The sequence below is a fragment of the Elephas maximus genome, chromosome 8, assembly GCF_024166365.1.
Source record: "Elephas maximus indicus isolate mEleMax1 chromosome 8, mEleMax1 primary haplotype, whole genome shotgun sequence".
Classification (NCBI taxonomy): domain Eukaryota; kingdom Metazoa; phylum Chordata; class Mammalia; order Proboscidea; family Elephantidae; genus Elephas; species Elephas maximus.
In genome coordinates this window covers 93,577,543-93,596,021 of record NC_064826.1, presented here as the reverse complement: position 1 = coordinate 93,596,021, position 18,479 = coordinate 93,577,543, and the positions used below count along the sequence as shown (strand labels likewise).

General features: G+C 43.4%; 1 protein-coding gene across 2 annotated transcripts in view; it reads left to right on the top strand.

The window, feature by feature from the left end:
* PDE1C (phosphodiesterase 1C) overlaps positions 1–18,479 on the top strand; it is a 626,169-nt gene that overhangs the window by 247,252 nt on the left and 360,438 nt on the right. The window contains exon 1 of one of the 2 annotated variants that reach the window (XM_049894060.1): positions 8,954–9,481. The exons of the other annotated variant lie outside the window; for it this stretch is intronic. Coding sequence (XP_049750017.1) covers positions 9,381–9,481 — 101 coding nt within the window. The 5' untranslated portion in view covers positions 8,954–9,380. Of the gene's footprint in view, positions 1–8,953; positions 9,482–18,479 lie in introns of those variants that run through there. 2 annotated transcript variants of the gene reach the window in all.

Genomic DNA, 18,479 nt, shown 5'->3' with positions numbered 1-18,479 from the left:
AGCAAATAACCTTAGAATCAGGATTATATGAAGAACCTAGCAGCAGAATTGGAGGAAGACTCATTAACAACCTGCTATATGCAGATGACACAGCCTTGCTTGCTGAAAGTGAAGAGAACTTGAAGTACTTACTGATGAAGGTCAAAGACTACAACCTTCAGTATGGATTATACGTCAATATCAAGAAAACAAAACCCCTCACAACTGGACTGCCTTAGTTATCTAGTGCTTCTATAGCAGAAATACTACAAGTTGATGGCTTCAACAAACAGAAGTTTATTCTCTCACAGTCTACTAGGCTGGAAGTCCAAATTCAGGGTGTCAACTCCAGGGGAAGGCTTTCCTCTTTGTTGCCTCTGGAGGAAGGTCCTGGTCATCAGTCTTGCCCTGGACTGGGAGCTTCTCAGTGCAGGGACCCCCAGGTCCAAAGGATGAGCTCTTCTCCTGATACTACTTTCTTGGTGATATGAGGACCCCTGTTTCTCTGCTCACTTCTCTATTTTTTATCTCAAAAGAGATTGGATAAGACATAACTTGTAGATAGAGCTCTGCCTTATTAACATAACTGCTGCTAATCCCACCTCATCAAAATCATGGAGGCAGAATTTACAACACATAAGGATGTCGCATCAGATGACAAAATGGTACAACCATCACACAATACTGGGAATCATGGCCCAGGCAAGTTGACATATTTTTGGAGGATACAATCCAATCCATGATATGGACCAATAAGCAACATCACGATAAAAGAAGAAAAGATTAAAGCTGTCAAGGATTTCATTTTACTTGGATCCGTAATTGATGCCCATGGGAACAGCAGTCAAGAAATCAAGCATGTATTGCATTGGGCAAATCTTCTGCAAAAGACCTCTCAAAGTGTTAGAAAACAAAGATGTCAGTTTGAGGATTAAGGTGCACCTGAACCAAGCCAGGATATTTTCATTCACCTCAGTGCACACAAAAGCTGGACAATGAATAAGAAATACCGAAAAAAAAATTGATGCTTTGAGATATGGTGTTGGTGAAGAATTCGAATATACCATGGACTGCCAGAAGAAAGAACAAATCTGTCTTGTGAGAAGTACAGTCAGAATGCTCCTTAGAAGCAAGGATGGTGAGACTTAATCTAAGGTACTTTGGGTATGTTATCAGGAGGAACCGTCCTTGGAGAAGGACATCATGGTTGATAAAGTAGAAGGTCAGCAAAAGAGAGGGAGACCTTCAAGGAGATGGATTGACACAGTGGCTGCAATGATGCGTTCAAGCACAACAACAATTATGAGGATGGCACAGGACTGGGCAGTGTTTCTGTTGTACATAGCATCGTTATGAGTCGGAACTGACACAAGGGCACCTAACAACAATAAGAACAAATGTGTGTAATATGGCAATACTTTGATACGTCATTATCAAAGTTATTGTAAAAAAAATTGATGTTATGGATTTATCAAGATAATAAAGTGTACCTTGTGGGGACAGTGGTGGTTCAGTGGTAGAATTCCTGCCTTCCATGCAAGTGACTTCGTTTTGGTTACTGGCCAGTGTACCTCTATGCAAGTGGATGTTTGCGTGTTGCTATGATGTTGAACAGGTTTTAGCAGACCTTCCAGACTAAGATGGACTAGGAAGAAAGGCTTGTTGGTCTGCTTCTGAAAATCAGCTGATGAAAACCCGATGGATCACAATGATCTGATCCACAAATGACCATGGGGATGGCACAGCATTTTGTTCTGTTACGCATGGGGTTCCCATCAGTCTGGGGCCGATTCTGCACCAGCTAACAACAATAGCATGTTTACCTTGGGTGCTATGTCCAATCCAAGCTTCTTGTATTGTCTTCCAGTTCTATTCCCCTCATGTCCTATCAGATGGATGGGAGGCAGTGATGGTGAGTGAGGCCTCTAGAAGACGAATTTAGAGGGTGGAGGAGTAACTGCTCTTTAATGAGATCCTCCAATGTGCAAGGCAGTATTCATAAACTGTTTTATTAAGTTCTTAAATATTCCTTTAAGGGAGGGGTTACATTAATTAGAATTCTTTTAGTTGTCAGTGATAGAAATTTAACTCAAACTAGCTTAAATTAAAAAAAAAAAAAAAGAGAGGGGCATTTATTTCATTCATATAGCCTGAAATTCCTTGGGTATCTTGGCTTCAGGCGTATCAGGATCAAGGTGCTCAAAAGATTCTCATTAGTTCTCTTTCTAGTTCTTCTCTCTGCTTTTCTCTATGGTGGCAGCATTTTCTGTTAGACGTTATCCACATGTTGGGAAAGATAACCTCAGGGCCAGGTTTACCCAAGTCTCATAGCCTGTTATCTCAAAGAAAAGAGAATAGACTCCCCCAGTGACCATATCAAGTCTCCCAGAAAGGACCGTGATTGGATCTGCTTAAGTCATGTATCCCTTTTTAGACCAGTCACTTTGTTCAAAGGTATGGGGTGGAGGCCAACATACCCAACAACCTGATTGAGCAACCTAGGTTATGTCTATTACAGTCAAATCTAGCCTGTGAGTCAGACTCAGATTTTCTCGTAACTTTTTTTGGTCTATGAAAAGCTTGGTTAGCCAAGACCAGACCGTGGGCTTCAAATCATGATATATAAGAGCTGGAAAGTGACCTAGAGATTACTGAGCCCAACCCAGTCATGGCCAAAGAAGAGAACTTCCTTATCCCAGATCACACAGCAAATCAGTGTCATTCCAAGTCATTTCCTTTTCCTGTTCCAAATGTTTACGGATCATAAAAGCAAATGGAGAAGATGTTATAGGGAACAGCAGTGTGGCAGTGTCACCAAAAAGACCCCTTGCCTGAAAGGGAAGCCAGTGGGAGAGAAGAGCTTCTGTTGATAGTGCATTCTGGGAGCATCTCACATCTGGTGTGGGCGGGAGAGAGAGGCTGCTATGCCCAATGGTGCTACTTCCGATGCCCTGCGTGCTTCTCTAGAATTTCCCCCTTAACAGACTGTTGATGATGCCACTGCCAAGTTGTAAATTGGATCAAGGGTAGAAGCTGGCTTCATGAAGGTCAAAGCAAGCAATCAGAATCTTGAAGCTGTTGGATGAAATCTCAGAGGAGACAGTGTTTTGCTTTTTCTTTTGTTGTCTTTCTTCTTTGTCCTACTCTTCTTTCTTTGTAAGCTATGGAGCTTGTTTGCATTTGGTAGCTGGACTCCTCATATGGAGCCGTGGTTATCATTTGCCCCATGGTTGTTGCGTGGCCCCATGGCAGGCTTCAGGAAAGATGGCCTCAGTGTGTGAAGCATACAACATGTTCAGTGCAGCAGGTACCCTCCACATGTGACCATGCCTTCCCTTGGTCAGAACTGCCTGTGGCTCCCTGTCTTAGTCGTCTAGCATTGCTATAACAGAAATACCACAAGTGGATGGCTTTAACAGAAATTTATTCTCTCACAGTTTAGGAGGCTAGAAGTCTGAATTCAGTGTGCCACTCCAGGGGAAGGTTTTCTGTTTCTGTCGGCTCTGGAGGAAGGTCCTTGTCATCAGTCTTACCTGGTAGAGGAGGTGCTCAGTGCAGCGACCTGGGGTCCAAAGGACATGCTGTTCTCCTGGCTCTTGTTTCTTGGTGGTATGAGGTCCCCATGTCTCTCTGCTTTCTTCTCTCATACACACAAACAGGGGAAGATGCATGTGAGGACTGTCTACAAGCCAAGGAACCAAGTTTTGCCTGGTGCCACCAACAAGGAAGGAATTAACATGGCTAAGACGCTGATTTGGACTTTTAACCTCCAGAAGTGTGAGAAAATAAACTTCTGTTCTTTAAAGCAAAAAAAAAAATAGATTGATTTAAGACACAACCTCATCTTGTAGATTGAATCCTGCCTCATTAACATCACAGAGGTAGGATTTACAAGACATAGGTAAATCATATCAGATGACATAATGGTAGACAATTACACCATACTGGGAATCATGGCCTAGCCAAGTTGACACATATTTTGGGGGGACGCAATTCAATCCATGACACTCCCCATAATCTGTAGGACAGAGCCCAAGATTTCCCCATGACCACAAGGGTCTGGCTGACCCTTCCAACATTTTCTCCTGCTCTTCTGAGTCACAGGCCTTAGTTACAAAAAAAAAAAAAGATAGCTGGGCACCCCACCCCCCTCATGCTTCCGTGCCTCTTTTCATGCAGTGCCCTGTTTCTGGTATGATCTGGTATGATCTGCCTCCACACACCTCCCATGTAAGCAGCTCATACTTATCCACCTTCAAGATTCAGTTCAAATGTCACCTCTACTATGTAGTCTTCTTAAGTACTCCATAGTATTAGTGACCCCTTCATCTGTGCTCCTGCAGTCCCTCACCACAACCCCCACCCCATTACAGCATTTTAATTTGTAGTCTTTTTATATGTCTGCAGGAAGGTGGTATGGCAAGGGGAAAAAAAACACGAACTTTGCAATGTGCTCTGAGTGCAAAACCTGGCTCTGCCACTTATTTCTTTGCAAAAGTTATCTGACCTTTGGGAGCCTCTTCTGTCTTTATTTGTAAATGTTGTTGTTGTTGTTGGGTGCTGTCAAGTGGATTCCAACTCATAGGGACTCTGTGTGACAGAGCAGAACTGCCCAATAGGGTTTTCTTGACTGTAATCTTTATGGAAGCAGATCGCCAGGTCTTCCTCCCATGGAGCCTCTGGTTCGGTTTGAACTGCCAGCCTTTCTGTTAGCACTTCAGTACTTAACTGCTGCACCATGGGGATAATAAAACTATTCTTAAGTGTTTTGTTGAGGAATCAGCCTGTGAGCGCTTAGTGTGGTGTCTCGCACCAGGTAGTTCCCATTAACTGGTAGAGGTAGTGGTGTGGTTGTTGTGATTAATATTGAATCATGAAATCTTAGGGATAAAAGGGACCTGAGGGATCATTCCAATCTTTGCAAAGCCTGGTTCTCGCTCCCTTGTCAGAATGTCATCAAGCTTCTCCTTGAACTTTGCCAGGGACAGAGAACTCACTTTCTTTCTTTTGTGATACTTAATGTTGATGATAAGCAGCCGTGGTGACATGGTGGTTAAAGCGCTCGGCTGTGACCTGAAAGACTGGCAGTTCAAACCCACTTTCAAGTCCATGGGAGAAAGATGTGACCATCTGCTTCTGTAAAGATTTCAGACTTGGAAACCTTATGGGGCCGTTCTACTCTGTCCTATAGGGTCCCTATGAGTTAGAATTGACTCTGCAGCAATGGTTTTTGTTTTAAGGTTGATGGTGCAGACGTTTGCTAGTATTTAGGCTAAGTTATTTTATCTACATTTAGGGGAATATTTTTAATTAGCAGTTATATGTGTATGTATCTGTGTTTGTATGTGTGTGTGTACCAAACTAAAAACCAAACCCAACCCATTGCTGTTGAGCCAATTCCGACTCATAGAGACCCTTCAGGACAGAGTAGAACTGCCCCATAGAGTTTCCAAAGAGTGCCTGATGGATTCAAACTGCTGACCTTTGGTTAGCAGCTGTAACTTTTAACCACTACGCCACCAGGGTTTCCGTACGTGTGTGTAGGTATACATATTTATGCATGTACATGTATGTGTCTGTGTATATTTAGTTATATTTGACCATGTGAGATTTTCTAGGGTCTTATTAAAAAAGCTGAGTTAGAAAGTCACAATAGAAATTAACCTCCCAAACAAAGTTGTAAGTGGCTTTGTGCTTTCTTAGACCTTTTGTTTCTGGGTCAGCTTGAGTCTGTTTTGCTTGGCTTTCAGCAGAATGCCACTAGAATTCACGGCTTGTAAGGTTGCTGCAACTATGAAGTATACCGTGTCTGTGATAAAGGGAGAACAAAACCTGGGTGACATAATAACATGTGCATCTAAAAATAATAATATTTCATTGATAGGGAGGAGACCAATTTATTTTCTAATGTGATTTAGAAAGAACCCTGGATTAAGAACAAGAATTTCTAAGTTATTTCCTGGGACTTTGACCTCAGCTTTTTTTATCTGTGTAGTTGGGTGATTGGGCACTTGAGATGGGGTGAAGGGGAGGCAGAGACTGGAGTCTGTTCTTGAGATCCTTAAGAACTATCTCCCTTCCCCATTCAACCAGAGCAGTTCTACTTTTATTCTTTTTTTTTTTTAAGTGAATGTAGGCATTGGAATTTTTTTAGTAAGACTTTATTTGAAATAAATTATTCTGTTGCTTAAAAAATTTGAAAACCTCTAACCTAGATTATCTTTAAGGCCCCTTTCAGCTCCAAAGATTATTATGACTCTAACATACTGCAAAGTTATGTTTCTGTCAACTTTCTAATATATGCTTGATTTTTTAATTTCACCAAAATGAAACAAAGTCCTGTTTCAGAACCATTTTAAAGAATAATTTTGTCCTCTCCGATTTGCTTAATTGCAGTGGAAGACTGTTCTTTTTTCTTCCAAAATTTGCTTTTTCTCTGACTTAATCAAAATCCCACTAACACTAGAAAAAAGTCATAGGCATAGTGTGGGGCCAGGAGATGAATTTCATCTTTTATCCTTCATCCTTTATTGTTCTCTTGTTTCATCCCAGGCCAGCCCTTGAAGAAACCATGACGTAGTTAAAGTATGTATTCAGCAATAGTCATCTCTCTTTTCAGCAGCTCCTTTCCTCAAGTCTCTCTAGATGACCTCATAGAACCCTGCAGGTGGAAGGGATGTAAGAAGTCTTTTTGCCTAAATCCTTTACTTTGTGGCTGTGAAAAATGGGACCATGTGAGAGTGGACAGATTTGTCTAGGGTAAGTTAATGAGCCATAACTCTAACTCCAACTTTCTCCAGTTCAGTTCTTTTCCTGGTAGGTCTATGTAACAACCTCCTGGTGCCTCAGTTTTCTTATTGTAAAATGGGAATGATAATAATAATACCTACCTCATGGAGTTGTTGTATTACATAAGCTTAGAACTCTCAGAACAGTGCCTGGACCATGGAAAGTTTCTAATACAGGTTTGCTGTTTTTATCATTACTGCACTTCTTTATTCTGACAGCAGTCTGCCTAGCGTACAACCTGATGGAAAAACCCCGTTATGGGCACCATGCTTCTGTCTTTCATCCCCAAAACAAGTAGCTAAAATAATGTCTTCTTCTGGCATCCCATTCCCGCAGGTCACGGTTCCCTGCTTGGTCACATTGGGTGGGTAATTGGCTTTATGCAGATAAATGAGTTCCATGCTAATATATGCTGGCTGCTGGATGTTAACTCTGACTGGTAATAATGACTTCCTGTTGTTAGCTGCTGTGGAGCAGTTGGCCCTGGACTCATGGCAACCCCATGTGTTACAGAGTAGAACTGCTCCATAGGGTTTTCTCGGTTATAATCTTTGTGGAAGCAGATCACCAGGCCTTTCTTCGGTGGAGTTGCTGGTGGGTTTGAACTGCCAACCGTTAGGTTAGCAGCTGATCACAAACCGCTTGCACCACCCAGGCTCTGTAATGCCTTAACTCAAGTATATCCTTCCATAAAACCTTTAAGGACTGACTTTTTGAGGTCATTTCAGCTTCTGTGGCAGGTGAGTGGACAAGTCTTTTTGGCTCAAACAGGTCTGTCGTTTCACTTTGAGCCAGGTCCCTTCCCCACCAGCATGCATGGGGCCGGTCATGCCATCCTCAGCATGCTCACCGCTAATTTCTGAAAAGTGCATGCCAAATGGGTGGACATGTAGGATTCAGACGCCATCATTTCGTTACTTTGTCAAGGTCAGATGAATGGATCTTTACTTGAGCAAAGAAAAAGGATAGTCCTCACCTTTAAGTTTGTCTTACTTTTGAAAAGCAGGCAGTTATCTGATGGATAGAAAAGGGATACTGAATATGACTGAAGAAAACGCTGTTATAGGGCACGCCACAGCCTGAATCTCAGGAACCCTGAGTGTCAGGTGTGAAATGGCCTCGGGGAAGAGTGGTGGTGGCTTCATCTAGAAGGGAGTTTGAACACCAGCTTTGTGATGCCAAGGCAGCAATCCACTTGAGCCTGATTTTTTTTTTTTTTTCTTTTTGTCTTTGGTCCCTCTCCTAAGTCTTCCCCTCCAGTATGCCTGGTCCCACTCTTTCAGAACATCCTACATTATTGACATTGTCATTGACTTTAGGGGACACTGAAGTGAGCTGCAGCTTCGTGAAGCTGAAACTCTTTGTCAGGATTAGCATCCACCCCCCAGCCACCCTCTAAGGACTCACCCAGCAGGGACCCCTTGAGGAGTATGTGGCCTTAATCAGCAGAAACTCCTACTTCCTCACAGTTTTTTTTCCTTCTTTTTTTGCACCATGGTGTGTGTGTGTGTGTGAGAGAGAGAGAGAGAGAGATTGAGAAACGAAAACTCCCATTAGTAAGAAAAGAGATCGGGATTTTCTAAGTGTGATGTGACAACTTTACTTCCTGTCAATTGCTTTAATATTTCAAAATGGACCCGGCTCTCGCGGGCATGTAAGTGAGCCCTGTAAATAAAAGCTCCAAGTAGACACTCCGCGGAACCTCGCCCCTGGCGGTTGTCCCACCAGCCCTCGAGGGGGATACGGAGTCCCCTTCCCTCGGATTTTCGTGCGTGGCGCCCGAGTTATCTCTTTGGTGCGGGGTCCAGGAGCCATAGGAGCACTCGGCTGGGGGTCCAGCTTGGCCGAGGCCCCTGAAGCCGCAGGCTGCCCTCGCAGGAGACGGTGGTCGGGTCTGCGGATTTGGAGGTGACGAGCCTGTGCCGGGCGGCCGGCGGGGCCTGGCGCCCTCCCTGCTTCCGCGCCCGCGGGTGCGAGACCAGACGCCAGGCTCGCGCGCTGACAGACGACTTTTCTCTCAGTTGTCACTTTTCTCGCTTGTCAGCAGAGCTGCAGGTAAGTGAAAGAAAACAGAGAAGCGGCGCGCCGGCAGCAAGGCAGGGGGAGAGGGGCGCGGGAGAGCCGCTGGGCGCCGGAGAGCGAGGAGCCGGGGGGCGGAGCGCGGCCTCCGGGCCCCGACCACCCGCCCCCTGGGCTCTACCCCTCATTCCGCTCCCCTTCTCACTTTTGCCCTCCTCGCCTACCCTCCTCCCCACCCAGTTCTCCCTTTCTCCTCCCAATCCTTCAGCTTACACACCGATCGTTCCTTGGCTTTGCCATAAAAGAATCAGAATAGATCGAGGTGCCTTCGCCTTGGGCAGGAGTACAAGCTCTCTCCCTGGGCATTAGCCTGGGGCCATGGCTGGTGCCCGCAGCTGTCCCCGGAGCGCACCTGGAGCCTGCGTCGCCCACGATCTGAGCCCGCTCTAAGTCTGGGCTTGGGGGCGCCGAAGGGGGAGCGCAAGGCGAGGGCGCCGCGCCGGCCGGGCTGGAGATCGCGGGCCGACTGGCAGCAGGCGGGGAGGGGACAGCCCAAACTCTTTCCGCCTCACCCCCAGTGATAACCTGCAGCTATGGAGTCACCAACCAAGGAGATTGAAGAATTTGAGAGCAACTCTTTGAAATACCTGCAACCGGAACAGATCGAGAAAATCTGGCTGCGGCTCCGAGGACTGTAAGTAAATCTGTTTAATTTCTCTTGCTCTATTTTCCGCTGCCATCATTATTTTACTACATTGCCCCAGTCACACCTGCAGGGCCCTTTAAATACAGCCCTAGAAGTTCCACAACTGCTTCTCTGTTAATTACAGTCACTGCTACCTTTCAACGGAGAGATGGCTGTCTTTCTGAGTGTCTCAGGATGCCTTGTTATTTTCAAGTCTTGCTTTTTGGGGGGAAGGTGAGATGTCAGTTGATGAGACAGTTGTAGTAGCTCAATAGCCACGGAGGTCTTTTTGCCACTGGAAAAAAGTTTGGGGATCTTGGTCAGGGAAAATCAAAGGAAGAGATTTTCTCTGCAAATTGCTTACTGCTTGCAAAGGAACAGCTTGCCAGGTGGTCCAAGAACTTAGCAATGGCTCAAATGCAGCATGCATTCTGGCTACTAAATTCTTTCTCTCCTCCCTCTCCTCAGCCCAGTTCAATTTCTGATATTTTCTTAGGGTACTTTAAAGCAGAAAAACACTTACTGGAAGGAAAGGCTCTTGTGGAGAAAGTGGGGATCAGGGGCAATAACTGAGGTTCCCTAGCAATACTTGAACAGCGAAATAGGGCATTTGCTATAATACAGTGCTCAGAATTCTAGTTGGGCTAATGGACAGAGGTCTCTAAATTTCACTTCCTTGGGTTCTGTCTGGTTTCGGGTACTGAGGAAAGGTGCCCTGAAAATATTCGATCTTTTCTGTGACAAGATTTCAAAATACCCCAACCAGAAAGCTGTACATTTACAATTTGCCCTTCGATTGACCAGATCCCGAAGACATCTTCCATAACTACCAGGTACTCATTTCATTAGGTATTGGCATCAGATATCTAGTGCAATTTAGAAAAAAACAGTTTCTGTCCAAGTATTTTCTCCAGATGTTCTGTTGCTACCAAGGGCAATGAAGGGAAAACAAACTCCCCACCAGTTTGTTTGTTTTGCTGCAGTTATTGTTTTTGAAAGCACACACACACACACACACACACACACACACAATCATGTAAATACACACAAAACAAAAAAGGAGCTGACCTATGTGGGCTTTGTCTTAGGGGAGACCACATCCCAACCCAGGTATCTAAAGTTTTAAGGGAAAGCAATATGGCAGTGTTGTTGTCGTGTTTCTTTTCAGGGAGTCCCTACTTAAAGTCCAATTTATAAAAGCTCTCCTGTCAACAATCCCAGTAAGCTTCATTGCCATTGATCTAAATGGGATTTTTGAATTGTCTGGCTGCTGCAAGTAGAGGCTGTAAACTTACTTGGAAATCGTGTCATTCTAGCTGGCAAGCTCTCCTGGTGGTTTAGGTGCATGCAGAAGCTCTTTCAGAGTTGTGTTTGCAGCAATCTCGTATTCATTGTAGAGAACATTGCGTTAGATTGTACTGTGGTGCACGCAGAAAGTTTATTGCATCCACGAAGTCTGGGTCTGAGGCACACACTGTGTAAGTTGTACAGCTGGTTCCTTGCCATCCACATAAGAAGGACTAGTGTTTACGTGCTCAGGAACTACTTCTCCTGGGCTGCTTTACAATTCATACTGACTCCCCCAGCTACTCTGACTAGAAGACAAGTGTTTGGTGAAATCTGCAAGGCTGAGGTGGGAACCTGTGCAAAAAAGCATTTAGCACTTCTAATACCCTGTCTTGGAGCTTTCTCTGTTTCATATCTGTTAGGCTTCTTTCCCCAAGGTGTTACAGTGTGCTGTATCCAAATTTTCATTTTCTTAGTCCCTCCTATCTACCCAGCACAGGGTTCCTTTGAACGTAAAAGGTGTGGGTGGATTCTTCTCCAAATGTGTGTTTTTGTATCTCTCTCCTTCTTCTCCTTATGGAAATGTCCTGCCCAACAGAAATCCCATAAGTTCTTTAGCTTCACTGTCTAATTTGAAAAGGACATGCTACTGTTATATTTTTACTACTGGTTTGATTTTACTACCACTTTTTTTTAACAAAACAGTGATGCTATAATAAGTTGCTGAGGACTCTGGAAATCAAGACACATGCTCATTTATACAACTTGGAATAACGCTTTTGTAGTCCTCAAAAATAGAAAGCCTTAGGAGACGGAAGGGTGTGTGTATATTTGTCCATACAACAAACTGTGGGCCAGAGAAAGGAAGCTGCTCTTTCAATGTTTTAAAAAGGCCCAATAGCTACAATTTGATTTTAATATCAGTTTATTACCATGACACCTTTATAGAAGAGGCTTCATAAGTGACTATGGATGGTCAGGGAGTCAATTCAGCTTGTCTAAGGATATTCTAAGTTCAGGACTTGATTATCACATGCCTGGACTATGCAGTGGTGTTTTGTCTCCTTCTTGTCAGTATCCCCCCTGTTCATTCTGGTATTGAATTTTAATCTCCTCCATTAGAACTTAAGCTCTACGAGGACAGACACTTTGTGTGTCTTGCTCACTGCCGTGTCTCCAGGGCCTAGAATAGAGTTTGGCACATAGTAGATGCTCAATTAATGTGTGATGAAAGAAACATAAAGATCAAAGTGTAAACTTTTTAACTTTCAAAATGAAGATAAATGTATGCTTGGATCAGCCATGACACCCATCAACACAATATTCCATGCACTAGATGGAAGGCAGGCTTTGTTAGCACCATCACCCAGGTTGGAGCACACATATCTAAACTGAGATAGGAAATGGGCAAGCTGTGGCAAAGTGGTGACCTACTCTTGTGTTTACCCAGGCTTGCTCTTTTCCTCCTCTTGTTTGTAGCTGCTCCCACTCAGGGTGGAACAAAACTGTCCCTGGTCCTGTGTCATCCGCCTGATAGGGTACGGATCTGTTGTGATCCATAGGGTTTTCACTGGCTAATTTTCCAAAGTGGATCTCCAGGCTTTTCTTCCTAGTCTGTTTTAGGTTGGAAGTTCTGCCGAAGCCTGTTCAGCATCAAAGGAACACACAAGATGGACGAGTGGTGGCTTTCTGCGTATGAGGTGCATTGGCTGGAAATTGAACCTGGGCCTCTTACGTGGAAGGCAAGAATTCTACTACTGACCCACCAGTGCCTCTTTCCCTCCCTTTATCTGTCCCCTTTTCTGCACTGTGCGGGAGTGATCGTTACTAGCAACCAGAGAATTGCTGTGGTTATCATCCTCAAGAATGTACAGCCTTGGACCATACTGAGGCTGATCCTGTATACATTACAGCCTCCACCATCCCCCTTCCTTGATTTATTTTTCTCTCTAGCAATTCTCATCATCTCAATAGTATATATTTATTTGTTATGTTTATTGTCTGTCTCACTCTCCCAACTAGAATATAAGCTCCATGAGGACAGGGTTTTTCGTCTGCTTTGATATCTGGTGTATCACTAGTGCCTATAATACTACCTGGTACATAGTAAATTGTTAACACATATTTGAAACCTAGGTCTGTTTCGTGTTTCTCTAGAAAAGAATGAGTAAATACTCTTAATCTAGCATTGTACATCATCAACACGCTAATAAAAACCAAACCTGTTGCCGTCAAGTCAGTTATGATTCATAGCAACCCTATAGGACAGAGTAGAACTGCCCCATAGGGTTTCCAAGGAGCAGTTGGTGGATTCAAACTGCCAACCTTTTGGTTAGCAACTGAGCTCTTAACTACTGCACCACCAGGGCTCCAACATGCTAATAGTGCATCAGTATTAGAAATGTGAGATTTAAATACTAACGTCACAGCTGAAATTATAAAAAAACTGCAAGCTTAGGTGTTCATGATTGCGATGACTCCCCATTTCGCTTGAGCGAGGAGCCGTGCACGAATACAGAGAGGCCAACTGTGATTTAAGCGGGATGGCGCCCCCCAGCCTTCCTCCACAGCCCCACCCTCTCATACACGGGTCTGTATTTCTCTAAGCTGGAAGGGAACAAGGGAACAAACGTTGCATACTCCGAACTTTCTTAATTAAATCTGTCAAGAGGGTGCTGCCCTCTTACTTTTCTATGATGAGCCCCATTCTTGCTTTTCCATCAACCCCCGTTCTCCCCCACAAGCTGTTGTCATGCCTTTTTCCTCTGGGGGAGTGGGTGGAATCTTTTAAGAGCCCCTCCCAGTCACTGTTTTGTCAGAGAATCTGGGGAAAATATGGCTATGGAAGTGTTTTATTCCCTTGATGATGCCTTATGGTAGCTTGAGTTTGACCAGCTGGGTCATGATTTGCACTTCGGGTTCCAACCAAGAGTTTCCTGTTGCTAGCCTGCTATATGATGACAAAAAGATGCTTCTCTGCAATTTTTGTTTTTTCAATCAAGAGCAAGAGAGCAGGTTTCACTAAGCTGAATTACTCCTTGGCATTTATTGTCGCATTTGTAATTATCTAAGCTACCATGTATTTATTCTGCCCAACTATGAGGTAGTTAGTATAATAAATTTTATGCATATACAGCACTCTCTACGAAGATGATGATTGCTTTTTTTCATTATCTAAAGTAATCTTATAAAAAAAAAAGTAATCTTATAAAGGCAGTAATTTTATAACATAAAGAATGACTATTAGATTAATTATGTTGATGCCGCCTATGGAAGACTGGGGCAGTTACTGTTTTTCTATTCAGCAAACATTCCCACCCCGCATATTATGGAAATAGACCCTGCCCCCCATGCCACCCCCTGCATCCAGCCATAGGGATGGGCTTATGATCCAGGACTGACCAGTCCAATTCCAATAGCATTCTACCATCCTGGCAACAGCAGTCGATTTCATGGATGGCATGGAGCCCAAACGGGGGCGTTAGAGTCCTTCCTTGAGATTTCTATATTGGCGGAGGGAGAGAGATACTTTCCTCTTCTTCTGGGCTTGCACAGTGGCTGCCCTTGGCTACATTTCCCACCTCACGGAGAAGACATTTCTGTGATAGAAGACAGTGAGGCCAACACTCAGAGAGAAGCAGAGGTGAGAAGATGGAGGAGAATCCCTGGTCCCCTTCCAGAAACCCCAGTTCCTGCAGAGGTTTCTCTAATTCTGTCAATTATTCCAGCCACATGAGCCCATCAGTTTCTGCTTTTGCTTAGCTGTTTTGAGATTGGTTTCCCCAGAAGGTCTTAATAATCCCACTGAAGTACAAAGAATTTACATGACTTTCTAGTGGCACAGTGACAATTCGAATCCACCACCTGCTCCTTGGAAACCCAATGGGGCCGTTCTACTTTGTCCTGTAGGGTCTCTATGAGTTGGAATTGACCCGATGGCAATGGGCTTGTTGTTAATGTTCTTCTAAGCTATACAGCAAAGATGAGGGAAAAACCATAGGCAAAGAACCTGGATCTTTGGTTTCATATTTCTAATTTAGCCCTCTTGTTATGTATTTTCTTTTATCTGAATTTTTAAATAGTGTTATTTGTGTTCAGGCAACATTACGTTACTAACTTAACATTTATTGAGTGTTATGTGCCAGGCACTTCGCTAAGCCCCAGGTACGAAAAAGTGAGTAAGATACTTACCTGTCCTTCAGAAATTCACAGGCTGTGGGAGAGACTGACATGAATACTGGATGTGGGGATTGTAGTTACAGAGGAGCGTATGGTGAGCTCCCTCTGCCTGGGAGGGCCAGAGCAGGTGTCACAGACATGCAGTGAGCTATGAGACCATTCTGGGCAGAGTCCTTAGAGTCTCAGGGAAGAAACTTGCACAGACTCCTCTCATCGATGCTAGCCTTTTGCAAAGATTAATGGGATGCAGAAATAACATGGAGTCAGCCAGTCATCCCAGAAGAAGTAAGCCCGGAATTCTGAGCTGTTTTTATGGAGAGCTGGAAAAACTGCTTATACTTGCTAGGGACATAGCCTGAGTCTAGTGGCTTTTATGCTCACCTCTCATTGATATTTCCCAAGGGAGGGAGTGTGATTGGGTCTGTTTGCTGGCATTCAACGTGGAGCTATTGGTCAGAAATCTCCCAGGTTATCTCGGAAGCAATTTGTTGCCTAAACTGGTTGCTGGTCCATGAGCTATCTGGGAACAGAGTTGCCCTTCCCTACAGATCAACCCCCAAGAGCCTTAGTTACTTTCCTTAAAAGGTTTCTGTGTGGTGTCATCTAGCAGCTCATACAGTACATTATCGAGGGATAGACATGGATGGAGGGAAGAGTGAGGGCAAAGGTACAAAGGCACAGAGGACCTTGGCACATTGGAGGAAAAGTGAGACATAATGCTGGAAAGGAAGGCAAGGGCCAGGTGGTGATACATGCATTTTTAAAAATTTTTGTTTTATTTTTAGTCTACGTTATATGTTTTTTAAATTTGATTTTTGTTTTATTTAAAATTATGCATGCCTGTAGTTTAAGGAGGAAAGTATTTAAACAAATTGTAAAGAGGTTGGGTTTTATCCTTTAGGTTTTAAGGAATTGTAAAGAGATTTGAAGATGAAGATTAACAAAAGGAGATTTAAATTTTCGAATGGTTATTCTGGAAGAAGTGTGCGGGTCAGGTGAGACTTGTGGCCCAGAGAAGACTTGGAGAAGATGCCTGAATTAAGATAGTGCCATGGAAGATGAAAGAATTGGAGACATATTTGACACCAGAATTGACAGAACCTAGATTTGTAGCTGAGGAAGAAGGAGAAATTGTCTTCCGAGTTTTTGAGGGCTTGGGTGTCTTAGTGAGTGTCTTAGTCATCTGGTGCTGCTATAACAGAAATACCACAAGTGGATGGCTTTAACAAAGAGACATTTATTCTCTCACAGTCTAATATGCTAGAAGTCCAAATTCAGGGCATCAGCTCTAGGGGAAGATTTTCTCTCTCTGTCGGCTCTGAAGGAAGGCCCTTGTCATCAATCTTCCCTTGGACTAGAAGCTTCTCCATGCAGGAATCCCAGGTCCAAAAGACACGCTCTGCTCCCAGTGCTTCTTTCTTGGTGGTATGAGGGCCCCCACACTATGCTGGCTTCCCTTTCCTTTTTTCTCTTGTAAGATAAAAGGTGGTACAGGCCACAACCCAGGGAAACTCCCTTTATATTGAATCAGGGATGTGACCTGAGCAAGGGTGTTACATCCCATCCTAATCTTCTTCAACATAATCTAATCTTACCTCATTAACCACAGGCAGAGATTAGAATTTATAACATAAAGGAAAATTATATCAATCACAAAATGGAGGACAGCCACACAGTACTGGGAATCATGGGCTAACCAAGTTGATACATATTTTTGGGGGACACAGTTTAATCCATGACAGTGAGTTTGTGCCATTTGCCTCATTAGGTACCATGGAGAGAAGAGTAGGCTTGGGCAAAGCAGAATAATGAACGTGGATTTAGACATGTGAAACTGGTGTAGCTTCTGGGATGTCCAAGTAGCTGTTGGTGATAGCATTCTGGAACTATAGTGAGACCTCTGTCCTGGAGCAGTGGATCTGAGGGTCATGGGTCTTAACTAGAGCCTAGGGAATGAAATGGCCTAGGAAAGAAGGCCTGGACCTGAATCTCACCAAAAATGCTGTTCTAGAATAATTTCAAAAGTTGTTGTTTTCCACCCAGGTTACATATTTAGTATATTAATTGGTCCTTCCACCCTTCCATTTTATTAGGAATTGTCAGGTGGTTGAGCACGTTTTTACCAGGCTCCTATTATGTGCTAGGTAGGAGGAGTTTCAGAGGAGGGGTAATGGTGGTTCTGTGGTAGAATTCTTTCCTTCCGTTTCGGAGACCTGGGTTCGATTCCCAGCCAATGCACCTCATGTGTAGCCACTACCCGTCTGTCACTGGAGGTATCTGTTGCTATGATGATGATCAGGTTTCAGTAGAACTTCCAGACTAAGTTGGACTAAGAAGAAAAGCCTAGAGAACTGCTTTCAAAAATCAGCCAGTGAAAACCCTATGGATCACAACAGTGTGATCCGCCACTGATCATGAGGATGACACAGGATCAGGCAGCAGTTTTTTCCATTGTGCAAGAGATTGCCATGAGTCGGGGACAGACTTGATAGTAGCTAATGTCAACAACAGGAGCTTCAGAAAGGATATGAAAATATTATAAGAAAGGCCCTGCCCTCAGGAAACTTATGGTCTAGCTAGGGAGACAAGACCACTCTTATACACGTGAAAAGTTAAGTAACAGTAAGAGGGAAGGCATTAATTAGTTGCTAAATGAGTGTTATTGACACTGTATGCTGGGATCCAGAGAAGGAAGATACTTGTGTTTGAGGGATTGATTTTGATTTTGTATTTCTTTTCCGAATAAAGATCAAATTAAGTTCTCCTAAAATACATTCTTACTGTATATTAAAGGGAAAAAAGAAATAAATATTAAAAAGAGTAAGTAGATTCTCACATTTAGAGTGGAAATTTCTTCATTTGGATACTAATGCAGTATGTCTCATGTGCTTTGGTTATGTTATCTGGAGGGACCAGTCCCTGGAAATGGACATCAAGCTTTGTAAAGTAGAAGGTCCTGGAAAAAGCGGAAGACCCTAATGAGATGGATTGACATAGTGGCTGCAACCGTGGGCTTAAACATAGTAACGATTGTGAGGATGGTACAGGACTGGGCAATGTTCGTTCTGTTGGACATAAGGTCACTATGAGTCAGTACTGACTTGATGGTACCTAACAACAACAACAATGCAATATACTAGTACATCATTACTTGCTTATCATAATTTGGTTGTACTAATTTTTTAGTTGATTATAACTCAATATTTAGCAGCTTAAGTGCTTATTATTTTGACCAAAATTTATAGCATGCCTCTGTCAGTTGAGAAGCAGCCCTAAGCAGAGATATTTTTGCAATTCTAGCTCCAGTGTTCTGTCTTTAATTTTCTTTGGCTCATAGAAAACCACTTTCCTCACTTCCCATATCCCCATATAGAAGGAAAGTACTTATGTGACCTTCTTCAATGGCTTTTTGAGAAATAAATAAGAAGAATAATTGTTAAACACAGGGCACATAAAATAGTCTGTGACAAGCCTTGAGAATGACCATCATAATTTTCCATTAGTAATAAAAAGTGAACAACAAATGAAACACTGTATTTCT